This window comes from Coenobita brevimanus, chromosome 55 (genome assembly GCF_032717465.1).
Source record: "Coenobita brevimanus isolate Jiangsu-jjx chromosome 55, ASM3271746v2, whole genome shotgun sequence".
NCBI classification, from domain to species: Eukaryota; Metazoa; Arthropoda; class Malacostraca; order Decapoda; family Coenobitidae; genus Coenobita; species Coenobita brevimanus.
The window spans coordinates 401,509-424,046 of NC_137008.1; the positions used below are offsets into that span (position 1 = coordinate 401,509).

Consider the following 22,538-nt stretch of genomic DNA (forward strand, 5'->3'; position numbering starts at 1 on the left):
GGGGAACGCGAAAGATTTATCTGTGGGCGGGCTGAGCCGAGTTTGTCAGACCAATCTCGGAATAGGATGGTCAAAAACAGTTTCCAGAAATGAAAACAGTATGAACAGTTGGCCTAATTTTCATTGGTAGAAAGCAATCTGTAGCTCTTACCATAAACATTGTCACGAAAGTAAGTAACTAAGACCTGTAATAAAATGGTTACTTTTTAGTACCCAATCTAAGATAATTAAGTCAAAATGAAAACATTGGAAAAAAAAGCATCGATATTTTCAGTTCATGTTTCAGTGCTATAAAATTATGGGTGTATCCTGTGTTATATAGCACTGATGCTGTCTAATACACCCCTTTAACAATCTTAATACTTTAGATCTTCCGTCTAAAGCAAAGAATGCGAAGAATCTGATAGGTCCGAGGGCGTTGCTGCTACTTCAAGCCTCTGCGATTAATCAAGGAATAAGTAGAGAAATGATACACCATTATCGTGGAAAATGTTGAAAGGATTCTGTATAGCCAGCAAACGTGGGGAAGTGCTGTTTTTGGCACTCTGTATCCTTTTTTTAAGAAGTCTCAAACTCTGTCGCCTTCTCACCTCATCCTTTCCTTTCTCACATCTGTTCATTTCATGTTAATCCTCTTCCTCATGACTTTCTCTTCTTTATTTCATTTCTTTCAGTCGCTGTCTGGGTATTTTCACTTCCACATTCCATACCTCTTCATTCTACCCATCATCATTCCCTTCTCATTTTTTTTTTTAAATTAATCCTTAAGGAGACATAGGATCAACTTATTTTGCAGTTTCCTTTTGGTTTTTCCTTGCTTAGCTCATCGTGGGATTCTTTAAGTATTTTCTGATTACATTTTCAGGTTTCAATATTTTTTCTCAATCTATTGCCAGATGCCAAAATCCTGTAAGGGGTGGCTGTTTGTCTATGAGTTACCGTAGTTGCTTTATGGTGAGGAGTACTCATTTCTTTTAAAATTGGTGAAAAGCTTATTTAAAAAAAAGGTGTTGTTTGTTTACAGACTGATGCCATCTTGTGGGGTGCGAAGACAGATGAATGCCATTTTTTAACTAAGTTACCTTTATCAGTGCCTGTTTATCCAAACCTGACCTAAATTTTATTAACAACCCAACCTTATTTATCCTAACAGAACCTGACCAATTTCATGCTATCTTTCTCAGTTTTATGGTAACCTAACCAAACCTAACCTATCCCTTACGTAGTCATATTTAACATTTATTGATAGATCCTCTCCATACTCGAAAATACACTTCTGTACTGTAATAGTCACTGAATCAATTCCAAGGTGGTTTAATTTTTTATTTTTATTTTTGATAGGTGATCCTAGGTCTCATTAAAGATTACCTTTTGTTCTTTTCCTCTGCCTCAGTTTTCCTCTTACCCTGTACCCTTCATACCTTCTGTCACTCTTCCATTATTCCTTCTTTCCCTTGCTCTTTTTTTTTTTTTTTTAAGAAATGCATAACTTTCAAGTTAGTAATTATAGAACTTCATCGTTAAGCACAAACCAAGCCAATTGGGACTCAACCTAACCAAGAAAGCAGCATTTGTCCATCATAATTCTGGTATAGTTATAGGCACAACTTCCCTTTCTCTAATAATGAAGGCATTAACAGTGTAGTATTTTATCTTAACCTTTCTTCTAAGTTGAGTGTAACCTGACCAAGGCCTTATTTGACCCGTTCCTCACTGAGGTGTCGTCTTCACCACATGGAGACCCACCACCTGCATTTGTAAGTTACCGTATTATGTGTCTTGTTGTCATTGTGGCCCAGTGGACTGCAGGCTGAAGTTGTCCATTTCTTGCAGCCCACCATCCATCTTTGGGGAACATGGAGGGAGTTGAGGGAGTGTGTACAACCAAGCAGTTCGAGTGCTGGTGTCCATTTGTGTCATTGCCACCACGTGAAAGCATCCCTATTTAGCATCACCCTCTCATGTCTCATCTTACCTGATTATCTTACCTGGAGGGCTTCCTGGACCCTGAGCCTGCCCAAAGGAAGGGCCCACGGAAGCCACACGCTGCTGATGCGCCAGCTCACTGAAAATAGGAAATAAGTAAGAAAGAGCAAAGCAAAGACATAGGCTGGAAGGTGCACCATATGCAGCTAAGAAGTAACTACTTGCAGAAGAGTGAAGTTGGGGGGGTAGGGACAGATAGCAATAGGGCAAGAGAGAAATAATATCATCACAATAGTTAATGGAACTGGAACATGGAGTTGCCGAGATAGGAGGTGAGAGCTGCTTTAAAAGAAGCTAGGTCATGAATAGAAACAACAGAGTCGGACAGGGATTTCCAGGGAGATACGCATCTGATACTGCAGAATCTCTTACACATGTCAAGTTGACATCGGGAGTGGGCGATCTTGAACTAGTGGCTGTGAGTAGTAAGGTAAAGAGGACAGGCAAACAGATCATCTGGGGTCAATGAGAAGTTTCCATGAAATATTTTCTAGTATTTGATGATGTCATGTCGAAGCAGTCTCCCCTGAATGGAGAATGAGTTCAAAGCCCTCAATCTATTCACATAGTCAAGGTTTTCAAGCCCCTGTATAGACTTTGTCCAATGTTGCTGGACTGATTCCGGCAGCCTAAGGTCACCTATGTACCCCAGATTCCACAACTGTTTATCTAGAACCACATGCCTTAACCCGAGACGTCCCGTCGACGTATGGGTACGTTGCAACATTTTGCATTTGCCAGTCCCATCGACGTACTGGTACGTTTTGCAATTGCAAGGTCCCTAATTTGCACAATTTTCAATTTTCGCACGTGATTTTTCGTATGTATACACGGGACACCTTCCTCTATTCCTCTACAAGATGCCAAGCAGGGACAATGCCTTACACCGCATAACCTCCCCCCCCCCCCGCATGCCATTGTCTCGGCAATTCACCTGTTACCAGTGACCTGGCCAATAAAGACATTCAGGGCCAGAGTGATTCCCCAATCGATGACAATGTGGAGGACAAAGTTTACATAGCATTAGAGGAAGAAACAGTCAGAAATGATGATCAGGTAATGTGGCAAAAGAAGGTCAGGAATGATGATGAGTTAGTGAGTGAAACAATGTTTATAATGCCTATATTACTGTGTGAAAACCAATATACTCTCATACTGCATATAAATTCTTACCAAATAAATAAATAAATACCGTTTAGGAGTGGTGTGGAATAGTTATCCTCCCATAGAACTCGTTTTCTTTGCAGCCAGCCTGATAGAAAACCCTGTAATGTAAGGAGGTACTCCTACCTGTATTGAGTATTTTAAACCCCAGGTGAGCGATTTCTCTATGAATTTTCGATGTTTCGCACCAAAAGCGGAGGTTTTAGCCAAACAAATTTTTTTCCAAACATTGTCGGGACTGGGGGGTGTCGGAGGTGTGAAAATGGTCAGGATGTGACGGGTTAATACCATAAGGGGTGGCCATAAATGAATCATGTCTGTCATCCAGTCCTTTACCAACGGGTTGCCCTCTCTCTCAACCACCTGTCTGTCATACCGTATATAAAACAGTACCTCCAGACCATCCTGCCATCTAATCTTCAGTTCCCCTATCCCCTCCCTCTGCCTCACTCACATACTGTCTCCTAATCAGTCTCTCATTGTTCATCCTCTCCACATGCCTCTGACACACCCATAATTACATACATCCATTTGTAGTGTACTTAAATAATGCCGTGCTTAAACCAGTATCAGTACAATCTGCAACCAATGACACAGTATTTGAAGTATGCTGTAATCCAGGTTCAAACACCCAATGGTATATATTATCACCATAATTTTCCTACATAATGACTGTTTTTGATGTTTTAAAATTCAATTCTTTATTTATATTTGGTGAAGTAAGGTGGGAACAACTATGTACAGTAGCTGTGTGTGTTCTGTGATGAGCCTACCACTGCCATAAATAACTTGAACTGCACAACACTTGCATCCAGAAAACATTACACAAACACCTGGACCTGCTCCTTATGCTCCTTCTCCCCACCCATCAACCCCCCTTCCAATCCTACTCCTACTTCCTTCACACCTCCACAGCCAAACCCACCGACCCTTCCCACACCATCCAGTCCCCCAACTCCTCCCATTCCAACCCATCCTAATCCACCTCACCCTTTACCTCCATCACAACCTCCTCCTACCCCTTCCCATCCACCCATAGCACCTCCCCCCCATGCTGCAGCAGCCAACACACATTGCACTCACAACATAAACATCCTTCAGTTAAACATAGATGGCATAAACACCAAAATACATGAACTCACACAATTCATCAAACAACAGAACATACACATTGCCATCTTACAAGAAACAAAACTACCCAGAGCACAGAAAACACCTTCATCTCATAACTTCACCACCATTCGACAAGACTGGGCCGACGGCGGTGGCGGTGGACTCATCACCCTGGTACACAAATCCATCAACTTTGCAGATACCAGTGCACACACAAAGTCACTTCTCCCCCCACGTGACACCACAACAGAAATACAATAAATTAAAATACGCACTGGTAACAAATCACACATAACAATCACTAACACATACATTCCCCCCCAGTCGTCCCCCACAGTACCACACAATTACTCTCCTCAAATACACCACATCACTAACATACCCAACATCATCCTGGGTGGTGATTTCAACGCCAAGTCATCAGCCTGGCATGTCAACAACCCTGACACAAACAGAGGGCTGGCACTACATTCCCAGACAGATCATCTTTTCATACTAAACAGTCTATACCAACATACCCATATCCCACACCAAGCCCTCTTCCTCCCATCATCTCCAGACATCACCTTCTGCTCCCCAAACCTCTCCCCCACTACATCATGGAGAGTAGTCAGAACCCTAGGTTCTGATCACCTCCCAATCATCATCACTACCAAAACCAGAATCACCCCAGCTGGCCACAAACACACATACACTAATTATAAGAGAGCCAACTGGGAGGCCTTTGTAACTGAAACAGAAAAACATTTCGAAACACTAAACAGTACACCCATCATGAACATCAACACTGCTGTGCACACTTTCAATACAATCATACAAAACGCAGACAAAAGACACATACCTAGAGGCAACAGAAAGAGACACAACCCGAACTTCACACCAGAAATTCAAGGCCTCATCAGACAACGGGACACACTGCGACACTCCCCAACACCCCATACACAAGACACCATACAACAAATACAAGAACTCAACACTCAGATAAACAATAAAATATCAGAACAGCAAACACCAAACTGGAAAAATTACCTCCAAACACTTGACCACAAACAAACATCAGCAAACTCTACAAAACACTAAACAGCATCACACTTTCCAGCAGCAGCACCACACAATCACACGCTGCCATCACAACAGCAGACACCATACCCTCAAACAAACAACAAGCAAACACTCTCATCAATCACTTTTCACAAGTCAGTCATCTAAACCCCCATCCCGAAGACCGACGTATCATCCGACGTAAGAGACAGTTCCCCACAGACCCAGACTACGCACCTTTCACTTATAACCAGACAAAGCACATCATTAACAACCTCAAGCACTCATCTACCTGTGGACCAGACAACATAAGCAACATTCACCTAAAACACCTAGGACCACAAGGCATACAAACACTCACCAACATACCAAATTACAGCTACTCACACAACATAATACCCAACATCTGGAAGGATGGCAGTATCATCACCATCCCTAAACCCAACAAAGACCCCACGTTACCCTCCTCACATCGCCCCATCACACTCCTTAGCACCCCCTCTAAAGTCACTGAATGACTGGTACTACAACTAGTCACACCTCACATTCCCCTAGCCCAGTCACAACATGGCTTTAGGCCACTACACTCCACAAACACCCTTCTTACAGACCTTACACAGAGAGTTTTTGATGGCATGAATTCAGCTAGGCCACCACACAGAGCACTCCTAGTCACACTAGACATTAGCAAAGCTTTTGATGCCATCCCCCACCACAGCCTCACAAACAAAGTACTCAACACAAACATGCACAATAACACAAAAAGATGGCTGGCAAACTACTTAGCAGGCAGATGTGCACACGTAACATTTGCCGGTCAGTCTTCTAACATCAGAAACTTCACAAATGGTGTCCCCCAAGGATCTGTTTTGTCCCCTACACTCTTTAACCTATACATGCACGACGTACCCACACACCACAGATACACATAGCTTCCTATGCAGATGATATAACACTTACATGTACGCACCAAAACACAAACACAGCTGCGCACATCATTCAACCTTACCTCAACACACTACACGAATGATTCACCACAAACAGGCTCAAAGTAGCCGCAGCCAAATCAGCAGTGACCCTTCTCACAAACTGGACAGCAGAACACAGTCACATCCCACACCTCACCATAAACAACAGTCCCCTACCCCCCCCCCCCTAAAATCCTTGGTGTAACATACAGTACATCAATGTCATTTAAACAACACATCACAAACATTAAAAATAAAATAACACCAAGAGAGAGTGTTTTTGATTGGTGATATGAATGGTAAAGTTGGTAATGTGAAGGTGGATGGAATAGTTGGTGAGTGGGGTGTGCCTGCTGAGATAGATGAGAATGGGAGTGCGTTAGTGGACATTTGTGCTGGGAGGGGGTTGGTGATAGCCAATACCCTCTTCAGGCATAAAATGATCCACAGGTATACATGGCGAGTGATGAGAAGGGTGGGTGGTGAACTGAATGAAAGGAAGGCAATGATTGATTATGTGTGTGTGTGGATGAAAGGATGCGAAGATATGTGTAAAGGATGCAAGAGTGTATAGAGGTTGGGGGAGTGGACTTTCTGACCACTACTTGGTGGTGGCCAGAATTAGGATGCAAGTAAGATGGAGGAATAGAAGAAGGGAAAGACGAGAGGAAGGAGTAGTTGCAAGGAGAGTGGAAAGGTTACAAGAGGATGAGAAAAAGGCAGAGTATAAGAGAGAAGTGGAGGAACGATTGGGCAAATATGAATTGGAGCAGATGGGAGACGTGGAAGGTATGTGTAAGATATTTACAGAAGAAATATGTGCAGCATGTGATGTGGTGTGTGGAAGGAAGAGAAGACGGAGGGGGGGGTGCAAGGAACAGCGTGGTGGACTGAAGAGGTGAAACAGGCTGTGGCACAAAAGAAGAAAGCATACAATGAATGGATGAGAAATAGGGGCGTGGAAGAAGTTGAGAGGCGGAAGAGAGAGTTATATGTGGAAAGGAAGAGAGAGGTGAAAAGATCAGTAAGAGAGAGTAAGAAGAGAGTGGATGAGGAATTTGGAAGGAATTTGAGTGTAAAGTGGAGGGACTGTAAGAAAATGTTCTGGAGAGAAGTGAAAAGAGTAAGACAGGGTGGAAGTGAAGTTAGCAGGGGAGTGAAAGATAAAAATGGTAGATTACTAGTGGAGAAGGGAGAAAAAGTGAGCAGATGGAGAGAACACTTTAAGGAATTGTTGAACATAGAGGATGGAAGTAATGCGAGTATAAGTGGCTGGGGAATGGCTGGGAGAAGGAGGGAGGTGAGAAGACAGGAAGAAATCAGTAGGATAGAAGTTGTGGAAGCAATGAAGAAAGTTAAATCGGGGAAAGCCCCAGGAATTGATGGAGTGTGCGGTGAAATGCTGAAGCATGGGGGAGAGATGGTAGTAGAATGGATGTGGAAGATGTGCAGATTGGCCTGGGAGGAAGGTAGAGTCCCGGAGGATTGGAAGTCAGGTATAATTATTCCCTTGTACAAAGGAAAAGGGGAAAAAGAAGTGTGTGGTAATCATAGGGGCATTTGTCTTCTTAGTATAATAGGAAAAGTGTATGGTAGGATACTTATAGACAGAGTTGGAGAAAGAACAGAGAAATTAGTTGGAGAAGAACAGGGAGGCTTTAGGAAGGGAAGAGGTTGTGTAGATCAGATATTCATTCTTAGATCTTTAGTGGAAAAGTTTCTAGAGAAGGGAAAGAAGTTGTATGCGGCTTTCATGGATTTGGAGAAAGCATATGACAGGGTGGATAGACAAGGAATGTGGAAAGTGTTAAGAATATATGGAGTAGATGGGAAGTTGTTGAATGCTGTGAAGAGTATGTACGATGTTGCAAAGGCTGCAGTTCATGTGGATGGTGAACTAAGTGAATTTTTCTCTTTGAAAGTTGGTTTGAAACAGGGATGTGTCATGTCTCCATGGTTGTTCAATCTGTACATGGATGGGGTAATAAAAGAGGTACAAGGTAGGGTAGTGGATGTTGGAGTGGCCCTGGTGAGAGAGGATAGTGTTAGGAAACTCCCTGTACTGTTGTTTGCAGATGATACTGTGTTGTTGAGTGAAGACGAAGGGGAGCTGCAAGGCTTGGTGGATGAGTTTGAGAGAGTGTGTAAGAAACGGAACCTAAAGGTGAATGTAGGGAAGAGTAAAGTGATGGTCTTTGAGAGAGGTGAAGTTAGTGAATGTACGGCGAGGTTGGATGGTGAGGAATTGGAAAATGTGAGTACGTTTAAGTATTTGGATAGTGTGATGAGTAAGGATGGAGGTTTGGAGGGTGAAGTGCTTGAAAGGGTACAGCAGGGAAGAAAGGTTGCTGGTTCCTTGAAAGCAGTGATAGAAAACAGGGAAGTGAGCATGGAAGTGAAAAAGTTACTACATGACAGTATTGTGATACCAACTCTAACGTACGGAAGTGAAGCTTGGACATTGTTGGAAGGACACAAGTCAAGAGTGAGAGCAGTGGAAATGAGTTATTTAAGAGGAGCCTGTGGAGTCACGTGGAGAGACAGGCTGACGAATGAGGATATAAAGGAGCGTTGAGGTGTGGATGTGGATGTGATAGGAAGCGTTATGAGGAACACACTGAGGTGGTTTGGCCATGTGGAGAGGATGGAGGGTGAAAGACTGACGAAGAGAGTGTATGTGAGTGAGGTGGAGTGGGGAAGAGGGAGGGGGAGGCCGAGGATGAGATGGAGAGATGGGGTGGAGAGGTATATGAGAGAGGGGGGTGTGAGTTGGGAGCAGGGCAGTGAAATGGCGGGGGACAGGGCGACTTGGAGGCGATTTGTTTGTGGCCACCCCAAACGGGATTGAGGCGTCTGGCAATAGATAGATAGATAGACTCATTGTTTTGAGGTCACTTGCCCAAACAACATTTGGACACAACAAAGAAACCACCACCACAGTATACAAACAATACATACGTTCAGTGATGAATTATGCAAGCCCTGCCTGGGCTTCTAACCTCACCAAAACACACTACAACACTCTACAGACCATACAGAACAAGGCCCTAAAAATAATCACAGGCTGCACAGCTACTACACCCACAGACCACTTACATCAAGAAACCAAAGTCCTCAAAGTCAAGGATCACCTAGACATGAGAGGCACCCAGTTTCTTGCTGCAGCCTCCACAAACCCACAACATCCACTATATTACATGGCAGCACATCCACCCACACCAAGGAACATCAAAACAACACCCAGCACACGATACCATACACAAATACTGTCATCTCTCCCCCCTCGCCCACCTCAGACCAGCTTCCAGAAACATATCCACACTCAGATCACTCACCGCTCCATTCAGTCACTTAAAGACAACACACAGCTGCATGCACGGCCTCCTGACATCCACCCTTCTGAATCCTATCTTCCTCGTGAGGACAGGGTCCACCTGACCAGGCTGAGATGTGGGCACCATCCAGCCCTCTTAAGCTACCAGAGGAGGCTGGATGACTCCGTCACAGATGCCTGTCCAGGACGCAACAGAGCACCCCATACTATTAAGCACATTATGGAAGACTGCATTGCACACTATCACCTACGCCAACAACACAACATGCACTCCTTGAGAGCTCTGTGGGAAAGCCTGATTTCAGCCATGGCCTTCCTAAGGGACTCGGGTCTGTTCGGCCAGACTGCCTAGGGAACAACTACTACTACTACTTGAACTGTGTATGTTTGGCAGAGAAAACAAGTACTGTATATGTACCAGTATATGTTTGGAGATGAACTAGAGTATACTGTATTGTTATTGTTATTATTATTACTGTTGGTATCACCAAAACCATTATTACTATTACTGTTTTTACTACTGCTGCACAATAAAAACCCAAAAGTAACTGTGTATTTGTTTGGCAGAGCAAGGGTGGACACAACTACGTGTATGTGTTTCGAGATGACCTGTACTGGGTGACAGTGGTGACAGCTGGCAGTCTGACTGAGCAGTGTGGACACATCTTTGTTGTGGAGGCATTGAGCCAGGTGCATAGGGTGTGTCGCAGCTTGTGTGGAGCTCTAACACAGCACAGCATCACCGCAAACACAACCCTGATCACGGAGATCATTCATGAGACTATGGTTAGAATCTTATCAATATACAGTATCTATCTACCAATCTGTCCATCTATCTGAGGTGCATAGGGTGTGTTACAGCCTGTGTGGTGCCCTAACACAGTACAGTATCATTGCTAACACCACCTTTATCAGAGATCATTCACAAGACTATGATGAGAATTCAGGATCATATACTGTGATGATGATGCTAAATTGTGAACTAAAGTGATGTTAAATTGTGGTGGCATGATGATTAATTATGTTTGAATGATGATGATGATGTTACATTTTCTGCATCAGTGTGATGATGATTATGTTAAATTGTGTAGATGATTATGTTAAATTGTGTATTTGAATGGTGATGATGAAGATAGCTAGTAATAATTTTGTTAAAAAATTATGGGCACCATATCTTCCAGAGTGGTGGGTTCCTGCAGGTACAATCACCAGAAAAACTTCAGGCCCACATCTACAGCAAACCCGTGGCTGCCCGCGAGACAGCTGCACTCACTTCATCACCGGGTCTGGTAGGGAACTGGCCCACTCTCAGAACTTGAGTATAGTTGCATTTGTTCTACCTTACTGAGTCTGGTTAGCAAAGCAATGTGACTGTAATTGGTTTGTTTTTGCCAGGTGAAACTGGGATACTCTACAGCTAAATTACCGTACCGTAACAGTATAATGCTAAATTTTGTCATGCATGATGATGATGACTGGATACAAAAACAGCCATAACAATTATACACAGAGATGGTATGATACTGTATATTAATTTATGATGATGTGTGATAAAGTATAATAATGTACCATGTTTCTTTGTACTTATGTGTTAGTTTGGCCTGGAGAAGTCTGCCCCGAGTATGGCTGCCCAACAATCGGCTATGATTGTAGACACTGGCAAGAGAGAGGTTAGTTCATTGTGATTGTGTCTATGTTGTCACTTAATCCTTTCAGTCCAGTGACATTTCATAGTTTATTCGTGCATCCTGATAAATGTATACAGTATGTTGTGAATAATACAGTAATACCTCAGTATACGATACCCCTAGATGCGATACCCCGGCTTAACAATGGGGATAGAAATTGCACCATACCCCACCTAATGATGGCCAAACCCTGGTTTAACGATGGGTTTTTATTTTTCTTACCGATTTTGATGATATTTTAGACTAAAATTGTGTGTTTAGGTTGATATATAAACTGTTTTTAGACTTCAATCAATGTAATTTAGCCATAGGTGGGGTGAACATTGTCATTTTGGGGGTACAGTTTACTAAGCTTGATTTTTTTTCCAGACTTATATTTGATGATATTTAGATTTGATTTGTTGGTTTTAGTGAGATATTTACAGGTGTTAGGCTTAGGTTAGCTTCCTTGACAGCTGTTAGGCCATTTAGATTACCTTTAAACCTGTATGGGGGCTCATCTGGGTCGGTTTTGGACTTGGTTTAGGGGGAAACTCAAGGCTGGTAAATGGTCCACATTGAAATACATGTTAAAAGTACCCTGATATACGATACCCCGCCTAACGATGGGGTTTTACCTAACCAATTAGATCATTAAACCAAGGTATGCCTGTACAGTAATCCCTATACTTTCCTGACGCCCACTTTCCGGACACCCCACTTACCAGACATTGTGGGCCTGGACTTTCAGAACCCAAAAATGGCCCAAAAAAAGAAAAGAAATCCCCCCAAAATCCAAATTTTTTCCCACCCGTAATTTGAAATTGCTGCGCGGCACTGAACAGCTGTTACACCACTGACCCTTCACCCCATCCTTTCTCCCCCCTTCCCTGTCAGGGTTGCCATTTGGTATTTTTCATTACCAAATATGGGCCAATTTGGTAATGAAAAATTCATTTGGTAATGAATCAGAATAATGCATTACCAAACGGATTTTTCACATGTATGAGGATACACAGGATGGAGATGGTGGATTGTCTGCTCTCTCTGATTAATCTGCTAGCCAACATAGCGTGAAAATAACATTCTGTTAATTATAAGGAGAGTGCTTGAGGATGCAAAGTGGATATATGTGGATTGACTGAAACTAAATGGAAAGGTGAAAGGATGAGAGAATGGGAATATGGTTTAGGTATATGTGCAGGAGTCAATAAGAATGAGAGGGCAAGAGATTGAGTATGTCTGATGATAAGCAAGAAGTGGAAGGAGAATATAAGAGAGTATGGAACAGTAGGTGCAAGGATTGTATGGGTGAGGATGAAAGTAGGTATACAAGTGTGGGCGATTGTATGTGTGTATGCCCCGACAGAGGATTGAGTGGCAAGAGTGAAAGATGAGTTTTGGGCGAGAGTAGAAGCATGTATGGACAAGTTTGAGAGGAGTGAGAGAGTGCTGTTGATTGGAGACTTGATTGGCAAAGTTGGGAATGTACGAGTGGATGGAGTGGTTGGTCAGTGGGGTGTGCCAGCTGAAGTAAATGGGAATGGTAGTGCTTTGGCGGACATCTGTGCTTGTAAGGGGTTGGCAATAGCCAACACCTACTTTCGCCATAAGATGATCCACCGGTATACATGGAGAGTGATGAGGAGGATGGATGGTGAACTTGTTGAATGAAAGGCAATGATAGAATATGTGTGTGTGGATGAACGAATGAGAAGACAAGTGTTGGATGCAAGAGTGTGGAGAGGGTGGGGGAATGGAGTCTCGGACCATCACTTAGTGATGGCCAAGGTAGAGCTGCAAAGAAAGTGGTTGAGGAGACGAAGGGGAAGACAGGAGGAAGCAGCTCCTGTGAGAAGAGTGGAGAAATTGCAAGAGAATGAGAAAATGACAGAGTATAAGAGCATAGTGGAAGAAAGATTGGGAAGGTATGAGCTAGAGCAGATGGAAGGGGTGGAAGATGTATGTAAGCTATTCACGGAAGAGATAGGCGCAGCGTGTGAGGCGGTTTGTGGAGTGAGGAGGAGATGCAAGGGTGTGCAAGGGACAGCATGGTGGAATGGTGAGGTGAAACGAGCTGTGGAACAAAAGAAGAGGGCATATAGTCAATGGTTAGCGAGTAGAGGTAGGGGAGAAGATGAGAGAGAGAAGAGAGAGGTATATGTGAGCAGGAGAAGGGAGGGTAAGAGACTGGTGAAGGAGAGTAAGAAGAAAGTGGATGAAGAGTTTGGAAGGAATCTGAGTGTGAAATGGAGGGAGAGTAAGAAATTGTTCTGGAAGGAGGTAAAGAAAATAGGGCAGTGTGGAAGGGGAAATTGTAGGGGATTGAAAGATAGGAATAATAGATTGTTGGTGGAGAAGAGAGAGAAATTGAGGAGATGGAAGGAGCACTTTGAGGATTTGTTGAATGTAGAGAGTGAGAGCAGTGCGAGTATAAGTGGTTGGGGAATGGCTTGGAGAAGAAGAGATGAGAGGAGGGAGGAAGAGATCAGTAGGGCGGAAGTAGTGGAAGCGATGAAAAAGTTGGGAAAGGCCCCAGGAATTGATGGAGTGTGTGGTGAAATGCTTAGGTATGGGGGTGAGATTGTTGTGGAGTGGATATGGAAGTTGTGTAGATTGGCTTGGGAAGAGGGAAGGGTTCCAGAGGACTAGAAATCAGGTATAATTGTTCCTTTATAAAAAGGAAAAGGGGAGAGAGATGTGGTAACCATGGGGGTATTTGCCTTCTTAATGTGACTGGTAAAATATATGGTAGAATACTCATTGATAGGGTTAGGCATATGACAGAGGAGCTAGTTGGAGAAGAACAAGGGGATTTAGGAAGGGAAAAGGGTGTGTAGATCAGATATTTTTTCTAAGATGTTTAGTGGAGAAGTATCTAGAGAAGGGAAGGAAAGTGTATCCTGCCTTCATGGACTTGGAGAAAGCTTATGACAGAATAGATAGGCAAGGTATGTGGAAGGTATTAAGAATATATGGAGTGGAGGGGGAAATTGTTGAGTGCTGTGAAGAGTATGTACGAGGAAGCTAGGGCTACGGTGCGAGTGGATGGTGAGCTGAGTGAGATCTTTGATCTCAATGTGGGACTGAAACAGGGTTGTGTGATGTCTCCATGGCTGTTTAATATATACATGGATGGGGTTGTAAAGGAGGTGCAAGGTAGGGCAGTGGATGTGGGGGTGGCTCTAATGAATGAGGGTGAGATTTGGAAGATTCCAGTGTTGCTGTTTGGTGATGATACAGTATTGTTGAGTGAAGATGAATGGGAGTTGCAAGGTTTGGTGAATGAATTTGGGACAGTGTGTTAGAGGAGGAATCTGAAAGTTAATGTAAACAAAAGTAAAGTTATGGTGTTTGAGAGGAATGAAGTCACAGAGTGTGCAGTGAGGTTGGATGGTGAGGATATGGAGAATGAGAGTGCATTCAAGTACTTGGGTAGTGTGATGAGTAAGGATGGAACTTTGGGGGATGAAGTGCGTGAAAGGGTACAGCAGGGAAGGAAGGTTGTTGGTACACTGAAAGCAGTGATGAGAAATAGGGAGGTAAGTATGGAAGTTAAGAAGTCACTGCATGATAGTATTGTGATCCCTAACTGACGTATGGAAGCGAGGCGTGGACCTTGCAAGAGGGGAACAAGTCAAGAGTGAGAGCAGTGGAAATGAGTTACTTGAGAGGAGCATGTGGAGTGACGTGGAGGGACAGGTTGACAAATGAAGAAATGAAGGAACGTTGTGGGGTGGATGTGGATGTGGTAATTAGGAGAAATACACTGAGGTGGTTTGGACATGTGAAGAGAATGGAGAATGAAAGACTGACTAAGAGGGTGTATGTAGGTGAGGTGGAGGGAGGGAGAGGGAGGGGTAGACCGAGGATGAGGTAGAGAGGATGGAGTAGAGAGATATACGAGGGAGGGGGGGGGTGAGTTGGGGGGAGGGTATTCAAATGGTGGGTGACAGAGCGACTTGGAGGCGTTTTGTCTGCGGCCACCCTTTGCGGGATTAGGGCGTCGGACTATAGATAGATAGATAGTGATTACATATATTTCCACTTGTATATATAATTAGTGTAAAATAAATGCTTCCTTTAAGAATTTGGTAATGAAAATTGAGGAGTTTGGTAATGTGGCCGAGTTGAGGTCTGGCAACCTTGTTCCCAGTTACTGCCTAACCTTCGTTCAGGGAAGACGTACATCATAATCGATGCTGCACGTGATCGTTTTTTGTGAATAAACCGCAGTACCTTGCCACTAGACCACATAGGAATTTACAGTGTTGAGCAGTGTTATGAAATTAGAATTTAGAGTGCAAAGGATTAACTGTGGAATGAGTGTGGAGTGCAGAGTGGCGGTTGAAACTGGTGGTTGAAACTGATGTGGTTCAGTTAAGAAGAATGTGCAGTGTTAAACAATTATAACTCACAGTGCAAAAGAATTAAATGTAGCACAACACTGGATTACTGTATGTGCTTCAAGAGCATTTTCACAACTACCAGAGCCTTAGAGAGTTAGAGGAGGCGGCCACAGACGTGCTGTAAGTACAGTACAGTACCCTGTATGCTGCTAGGCCTAAGTATTTTCCATACTCACTTCTAATTCCTCATTCTCTGGTTCCTTTTCGTTTATTTCATGCTTTATGTCCATTATCGGTGTGAATAGGGTCTTAACCCCTTAACCGCGGGGGCTTGGGAGCAAGGGATCATACCGCGGGGTGTCACTTTTGCGATTCTGTGTTACTTTGAATTCGCCTGGGCTTTCAAGTGGTAGTTTGTATCATCTATCAGTACTGCCAATGTCCAACATTAGTCAGCACTCCTAATCTCGTCTGTACTCCCATCCATTATTGACAATTTAGCCATTTCTCCCCGTTCTTGACTCCCCTCCCTACCTTCCTTCCATTACCCTCTCCTCTCGCCTGCCCGGCCGTGCTACGCTAAGTGAATCTTCCCTGGAATTTTCCACTGATTTCATCCATTGAAATAAGCCCTATACCCTATTCTTATACCAAATAATATATACCAAAAAGAAATAAGGTAAGTGAGATTGCATATACACCTGGAATTGGCTAATTATCACCTGACAACACCTCACGTGCACTCGTTCGCTAATTTTCGCTGTTTATTTCCCCTTGAAATATGCCGTATAATCTGTTCTCGTACTAAAAATATATATAAGGAGGGAAGGGAGAAGCCTAAGTGATATTTACATTCACCTGGAACTACCTAATTTATAATGTATTGTCTAGATTTCCTGCCAATCATTTCACTGCTATATATTAGCAGCTGTCAAGAGGCTGACGTTGGCAGTAATGCATTTCCCTAGGTAGGCCACCACTCCGGCCCACCCCTATCAGTTCACTGTCATCTTCCAAGGTGAAGGTACGTCTGTTTGCTCCTGCTAACTTCCGCCGCTTTTTAGCTCCATGCAAAGGGCCCTGTGACCTTTACCCCCTACTAAATCTTGTGTGGAAAGAGGTAAAGGGCTGACAATTGAAAGAGAGTGACTACGATCTTTCTGTTGCGTAAAACAGTGCAAGTGGAATTGTAAATAAAGTGTAAATAATAACGGCAAGTGAAAGCAATGAATGTATAAGTGAACAGTGGAAAATAGTTTTATAAGTTACTTCAAGTGACAGTGCATAACACAGTGTAAATAAAATAGAAATGTAAATAATGTAAATAAAATAGAGAACGTAAATAGAAATGTAAATGAGTAGTATTATAAGAATACGAGTATATATACTATGAGTAATGAAAGTGAAAGTTTCACACTAGCATGTATGAATACTATGAGTTATGAGAGTGAAGGTGAAATTGACATTCACTCTCAGTGCTAGTATACAGGACGAGAAAGTGAATGCTACGTATTTTACTGAAAGAAATTGAATGCCTACAGTGACAATAAACTACTATTACTGAAGGAAACTTATGGATAAAGACTGTAGATATATATAAGTGTTATATAGTAATAGAAATATAAACTGTGATTGTTTTTATGAATAATAAATGACAGAACACCAGCGGCGAACTAGCGCAAGTGGGAAGGTCATACGTCCTCGTAATTTTCATTGCTTTCACAGTGTTTTTTTTTTTTGGAATATGGATTCCAAACTATTTGCGAATCATAGAATAGTGTTTCTAGTGATAATATCAGGCTGTGGTAATCATATTACGGGTTGTCGGGAAGTGTAAAGTGGAGACTTCGTTACCCAACTTCAGAGGTTTCCATTAGTCCTACGGTACTCTACGAAGGTTCAACAAACACCCCAGGAGAAAGCTGAAGGTATGTGCCATAAGCATATGTGATTTTAATATTCTAGGACTAATAACTGATTTTTGGCAAATATTTTTAGAAAATCTGTCGAAGCGCGAATATGCCCGTGGGTGCCGCAAGAAAAAGCAAATCAAGCCTGCGGTTAAAGGGTTAAATAGGTTTAAATAAGTGCTATGGATGCCTGGTAGGGAGTTATTTAGGTGGCTTTCAAAGTTAGGTTGGGTTAGGGGCCATAAGTACCAGTCCAGCAGTCAGAGACCCACTTTCTGGATAGGACCACTTTCCAGACATGCCTTTGGCTCTATTACATCAGATAGTGGAGGGATTACAGTATATCTAATGTTCTCCCATATACATCTGAATACACCCTCCGCAAAAAACCTTGATCCCATCACCCCTCTGAGATCTATGAAAAACACATTTAAGGTAGGCTTAACTCCAACCATCTCCCGAGTTAATCCGGCTGTTAAAGTACAGTACATCTGGCAACACCCTGGACACTCCCAGACTCACTGATGCATGAAATTTGCCAGTATTAACCGAGCTCTCGTCAAAGGAGGGTGTATGTTGTTGATGTTCCTGCTGCATAAATTCTCAGTTTCCTCCTTACGTCTTACTATCGTTATTATTTCACCAGACATATTGCAAGATGCCTGTAAAGTACTTGAATGATGTAGAAAAGTAAAAAAATATTAACTGTGATAGGCGAAAACGTCACTTTAAAGTGACGTTTTTGCCTATCAGAGTTATGTTATATTAAAGTTTTCAAGCTAAATATAGGAGAGTATCAAGGTTTTTTGTGGTGGGTGTAGGTTAAAAGATGATAAAACTTTCTGTATGTAGTTAATGTTGATATGTTGGAACATGTGTGTATGTTGGTAGGGTGTGATGGTGTAGTCCTGCTTAATATGAATGTAATCTTAGAGGGTACAGTTATTCCTAGGTTACATGCAGTGATAGAGGGTGCAGTAATGTGAAGGTACAGTCCTTCCTAGGCATAATAAAATCATATACATAGCAAAGGATTAAAGTACAGTAGTTAAAAATTACAAAATAATTTGCTTGCAGCTATATGTTGATGTGGTGGAGAAGGTGTGGGCATCAGTGGGGTGTGAGGGTACAGTCATTCGAGCAGAGGTGACTGGTACTATACTGATGCGATGCTTCCTGCCTGGCAACCCAAACCTTATCCTTACCCTTAACACTCCATTATCATCAACACCACATGAAGGTAAAAATAAATAGTGTGCAATATAATAACTAGCTCGTATATTCAAGATTAAATTGCTAAATAAGACATACAAGAGAATAACATGAAGAATTTGAAATAATCACAGAAGAAGAATATGACTGTGTGATTTTCAAACCAACAGGGTTCAGTGTTGGGACAAGAATGTCAGAGGTTGAGTTAGGTGGGGGTGTGAATTTGGCTGAGGGCGGTCGACAGCTGAGTCTGGTGACACTGCCGGGCCAAGAGATAACCCTGGCACGATACACACTCTCACCTGACCATCCCCACCTCCTTCCCTTCACACTTTCTGCATCCACACAGCAGCTCACTCCAAGGTTTGTGTATCTGCATTATCATCCCTACACTGTACAGTACAGTACTGTATTTTAAGTGATTTGGAGATTTCTAACATGATTTCCATAGCACTCCCAGTTCTTCTCAATCACACAGTTTTGTCCAACTTATGACACTTTTCTCTTTCCCATTTCAGTGATGGATAACTAATGCCAAAACTGATGAGCAGTACTGTACTGGAATGGATACCGTGGCCACTAACGTACCCCCTGACTACCTCCCTCACTTACCCTTCTCTCCAGATACCCCTCCTTTTTTACTTTTCCCTACAACTCTTGACACATTTCTTTCCTGTTTCAGTGATGGAGAACTTCGGCTAAAATTAACCAGCAACACTGGAATGGGTACGGTGGCCCCTAATGTAACTTTCCGGACTACTGCCCCTCCCACCACTGCTGCAGTGATGTCCCAGACTAGTGGACCAAGGCATCAGACAGTCTCCTTCAACCCCACGGACAAATCGCTCACGTGGACCATAACAGACTTCCCCGGCGGCAGCTATGCAAACGCATTTATTAGGGTGGGTTTGTCTGTTTATTTCCTCTCCTCTCTGTTTGTCTCTCTCCTTTCCCCCCTTTTCTCTTCTCTTCTCCTGTCCCCTCCCCACAGACAAATCACTCACATGGATCATGCTGGACTTCCCCAGCAGTGGCTATGCAAACACTTTTATTAGGATTAGTTGCTCTTTTTATTTCCACTTTTCTTGTCTGTCCTCCCCTTTCACCTGTTCTCTTTTTGTCTGTCCACTCCTTTCTACTCTTCTCTCTCCTCTCCTCTCCCCTCCTCATAACAGATTACTCTGATGACCACCACCTTAATGCTTCTTATTAGAGTCAGTGTGTTGTAGCAGCCATGTTTTACAGCACTTCCTTCCTCTTCTTGTCCTCCTCATCCTTCTTCCTCCCCCACCCTCATCTAATTACTCCCTTCCCCTTGCCTTCTCCCCTCTCCTCTCCCAGAGCTTCAGTGGTGAGTTATGTGTGTGGCTTATTGGCCATACTATTGAGTCTTCTCCCTCTGTTGTTTTCTCTTTCCTTACTTTTTGGACCCCGCTTCACCATATCCATTGGTGGAAAAAGAAGTAGGTATGATGAGGAGGAGAGTTTGCTTTTTCTCCCCCCTTTCAGTGAGTTAGGTGGAAAAGAGGTAGGGATGATGATATTGATTATTCTCTCTCACTTTCCCCCCCTCAGCTAGTGGACTCTGGTGGCAATGCAGTAGTTGAATCTGGGGAACTCGAGTTTGAAGTGTCACGGTGGGTGTGCTCGGGCCTAAGGGTAGAACACGTGAGGCTCAGTCCTGTCCCTCCGTCGAACTTCAATAAGTGGATTCGCTACCTCACCACCTCTGATAGTGTCAGCCTTCGCCTCACATAAAGCCTCTTTGCATCATATAAAACCTTATGACTCATATCCTGAGTTTCCAGCAACTGCTGGGAAGTAATGATCTAATTTTTCTACTTGGTATAGCTTCCACTCCACAGAAAACATCAGCTGTACATTTATCCACCTCAGCATGGAGAATCCTTAAGGGGAAGCATGGCATCATTTGACTGACTAAGTGTTTTGTGCAATAAAAATGTCAGTTGTTACCTGATCTCATTACTACTTTTTCGTTGACTTTCATATCCTTGTTATTATTGTTATTATTTTTTTTTACCTGCTACAAGTCAGTCCAGTGGTAATTATGCTTACATACAAAGTTAATAAGACAAAGAATAGTCATGTATGAGTGATTATTAGTAAATATTATTCATTGCAAAACTTAACAGTAGGAAACATACTATACACATCAACTTGGTCAAGACACTGGGAAAAAAAAAAAAAAAATCCAGTAATGTATCTTCCTGTTTATATGCATGTAAACTGGTAATACATTTAATAATACACCATAAAGAAGGCACATTACATAACATGAAATACACTGTACATGTAGAAAAACAGTAGATACCTGTCTTTTGAAAAATATATGAACAGCAACAACACTCATAGTGAAACTGTTCAAATTACATTGTGAAAGACATTTTCTGGAAGCACATTTACGATAAAACCTCAGAATGTAGAAGCAAATGCCCTGAGGTTAGATTCTTGAGTGTACTTACAATCAATTCCCTGTCATAAGTTCTGATTTGTTTTTGCATGAAGAACTTGAGAGAGGTATTGTGGTAGGTCTCCATATTATAATTGCAAATCATACTAGATAGATAGATAAATAGATAGATAGAGAGACAGATAGAAGCAGGAAGTCAAATGATGAGAAGGTGTTGTGTTTGCGAGAAGCGAGCAGCGCTAAACGCTTACACGGGGGAAAGCTGACGACAGCGGCCAGTAAGGAGATGATTCAGTTAGCTGTCAGCAGTCCTCTCGTGAGAAAGTTCTGTTGCCACGAGGAAGATACGTGACACACACACCCTACTACACGAGATGTTAGGAAAGAGAGTTTAGAAGGAGACAAGCGACCCTAGAGAGAGGTCGAGACGGAGATTAGCTTTAGAACAGAGAGAGAGAGAGAGATAGCGAGACAGGGAGGTAGCTACCCAGGACTTATACTATTATACCTGTTTAATATTTCCAAGACAAATAAAAATAGTCCCATACTATTCTTTACCTCTCCTGTCACTACATGACATCTGGTGGGGAAACTACTACAAGATATAAAAGCCGCTCGACCACAAATCTAAAATATACTTCTCTACAAGTAACTACAAAGTCTTTATGACAGTATGAACGTCAGGGGTAAGGGTGTCAGAGGCAGACCGAAAAAGACTTGGGATGAAGTCACAGTGTGTGACCTATGGGAGAAGCGATGGAATAGGGAGACTGCCAGAGATCGGGCAGTGTGAAGAGGCGTTACTAGGTGACCATGCCAATGCATGCAAGCATGTTGGAACTTTTACAAATACTGCAACACAATCCGAATTAGGTATGTGATGATCTGTGCTCCCCTGTCCTTATCCTGCCTAAACTTACAATTATGTTCCTCTCCCAACAAAAATTTGCATCTTTAAAGAGGAACAATGCCCATGCAAAGAGACTCTTTCTGTCCTTCGTAAAAAAATAATACCACCCCTGATCATTCAGACTTAACAAATTTTTTTTTTAAATATATAATTCTTGTAACCTCTAGATAATTTTATTTCATCTCAGGAAAGACCTCTAATACTGAAAAGTCAATCTTAAGGGAGCCTTCTTGCTTTATTGTCCTTATTTTAACTTCTGGGTAGCTGGTGCTATGAAGGCCTTGATAAGAAACAGAGGCTTGAGTGTTGGAGCTGCAGATGATCATGATGATTACCTTCCAGAATCAGATACAGTATCATACCATTAAACAATGCAGAATTTAATATCATGGTCACTGTCTTGTCTGTACCAAATGCCCTCAACACGACCATTAGATCTGTTACTGCCTGCCT

At 42.6% G+C, this 22,538-nt stretch overlaps 1 protein-coding gene across 1 annotated transcript; it reads left to right on the forward strand.

Moving 5' to 3' along the window:
- Positions 1 to 259: 259 nt before the first annotated feature.
- LOC145401358 (AP-4 complex subunit mu-1-like) lies at positions 260 to 21,280 on the forward strand. Its single transcript, XM_080273683.1, has 9 exons — positions 260 to 547; positions 1,672 to 1,757; positions 10,174 to 10,392; positions 10,788 to 10,895; positions 11,202 to 11,276; positions 18,610 to 18,772; positions 18,915 to 19,107; positions 19,427 to 19,646; positions 20,320 to 21,280. The coding sequence occupies exons 1-9, from the start codon at positions 490 to 492 to the stop codon at positions 20,500 to 20,502; spliced, it is 1,305 nt and encodes a 434-aa protein (XP_080129809.1). The 5' UTR covers positions 260 to 489; the 3' UTR covers positions 20,503 to 21,280.
- Positions 21,281 to 22,538: the final 1,258 nt, after the last annotated feature.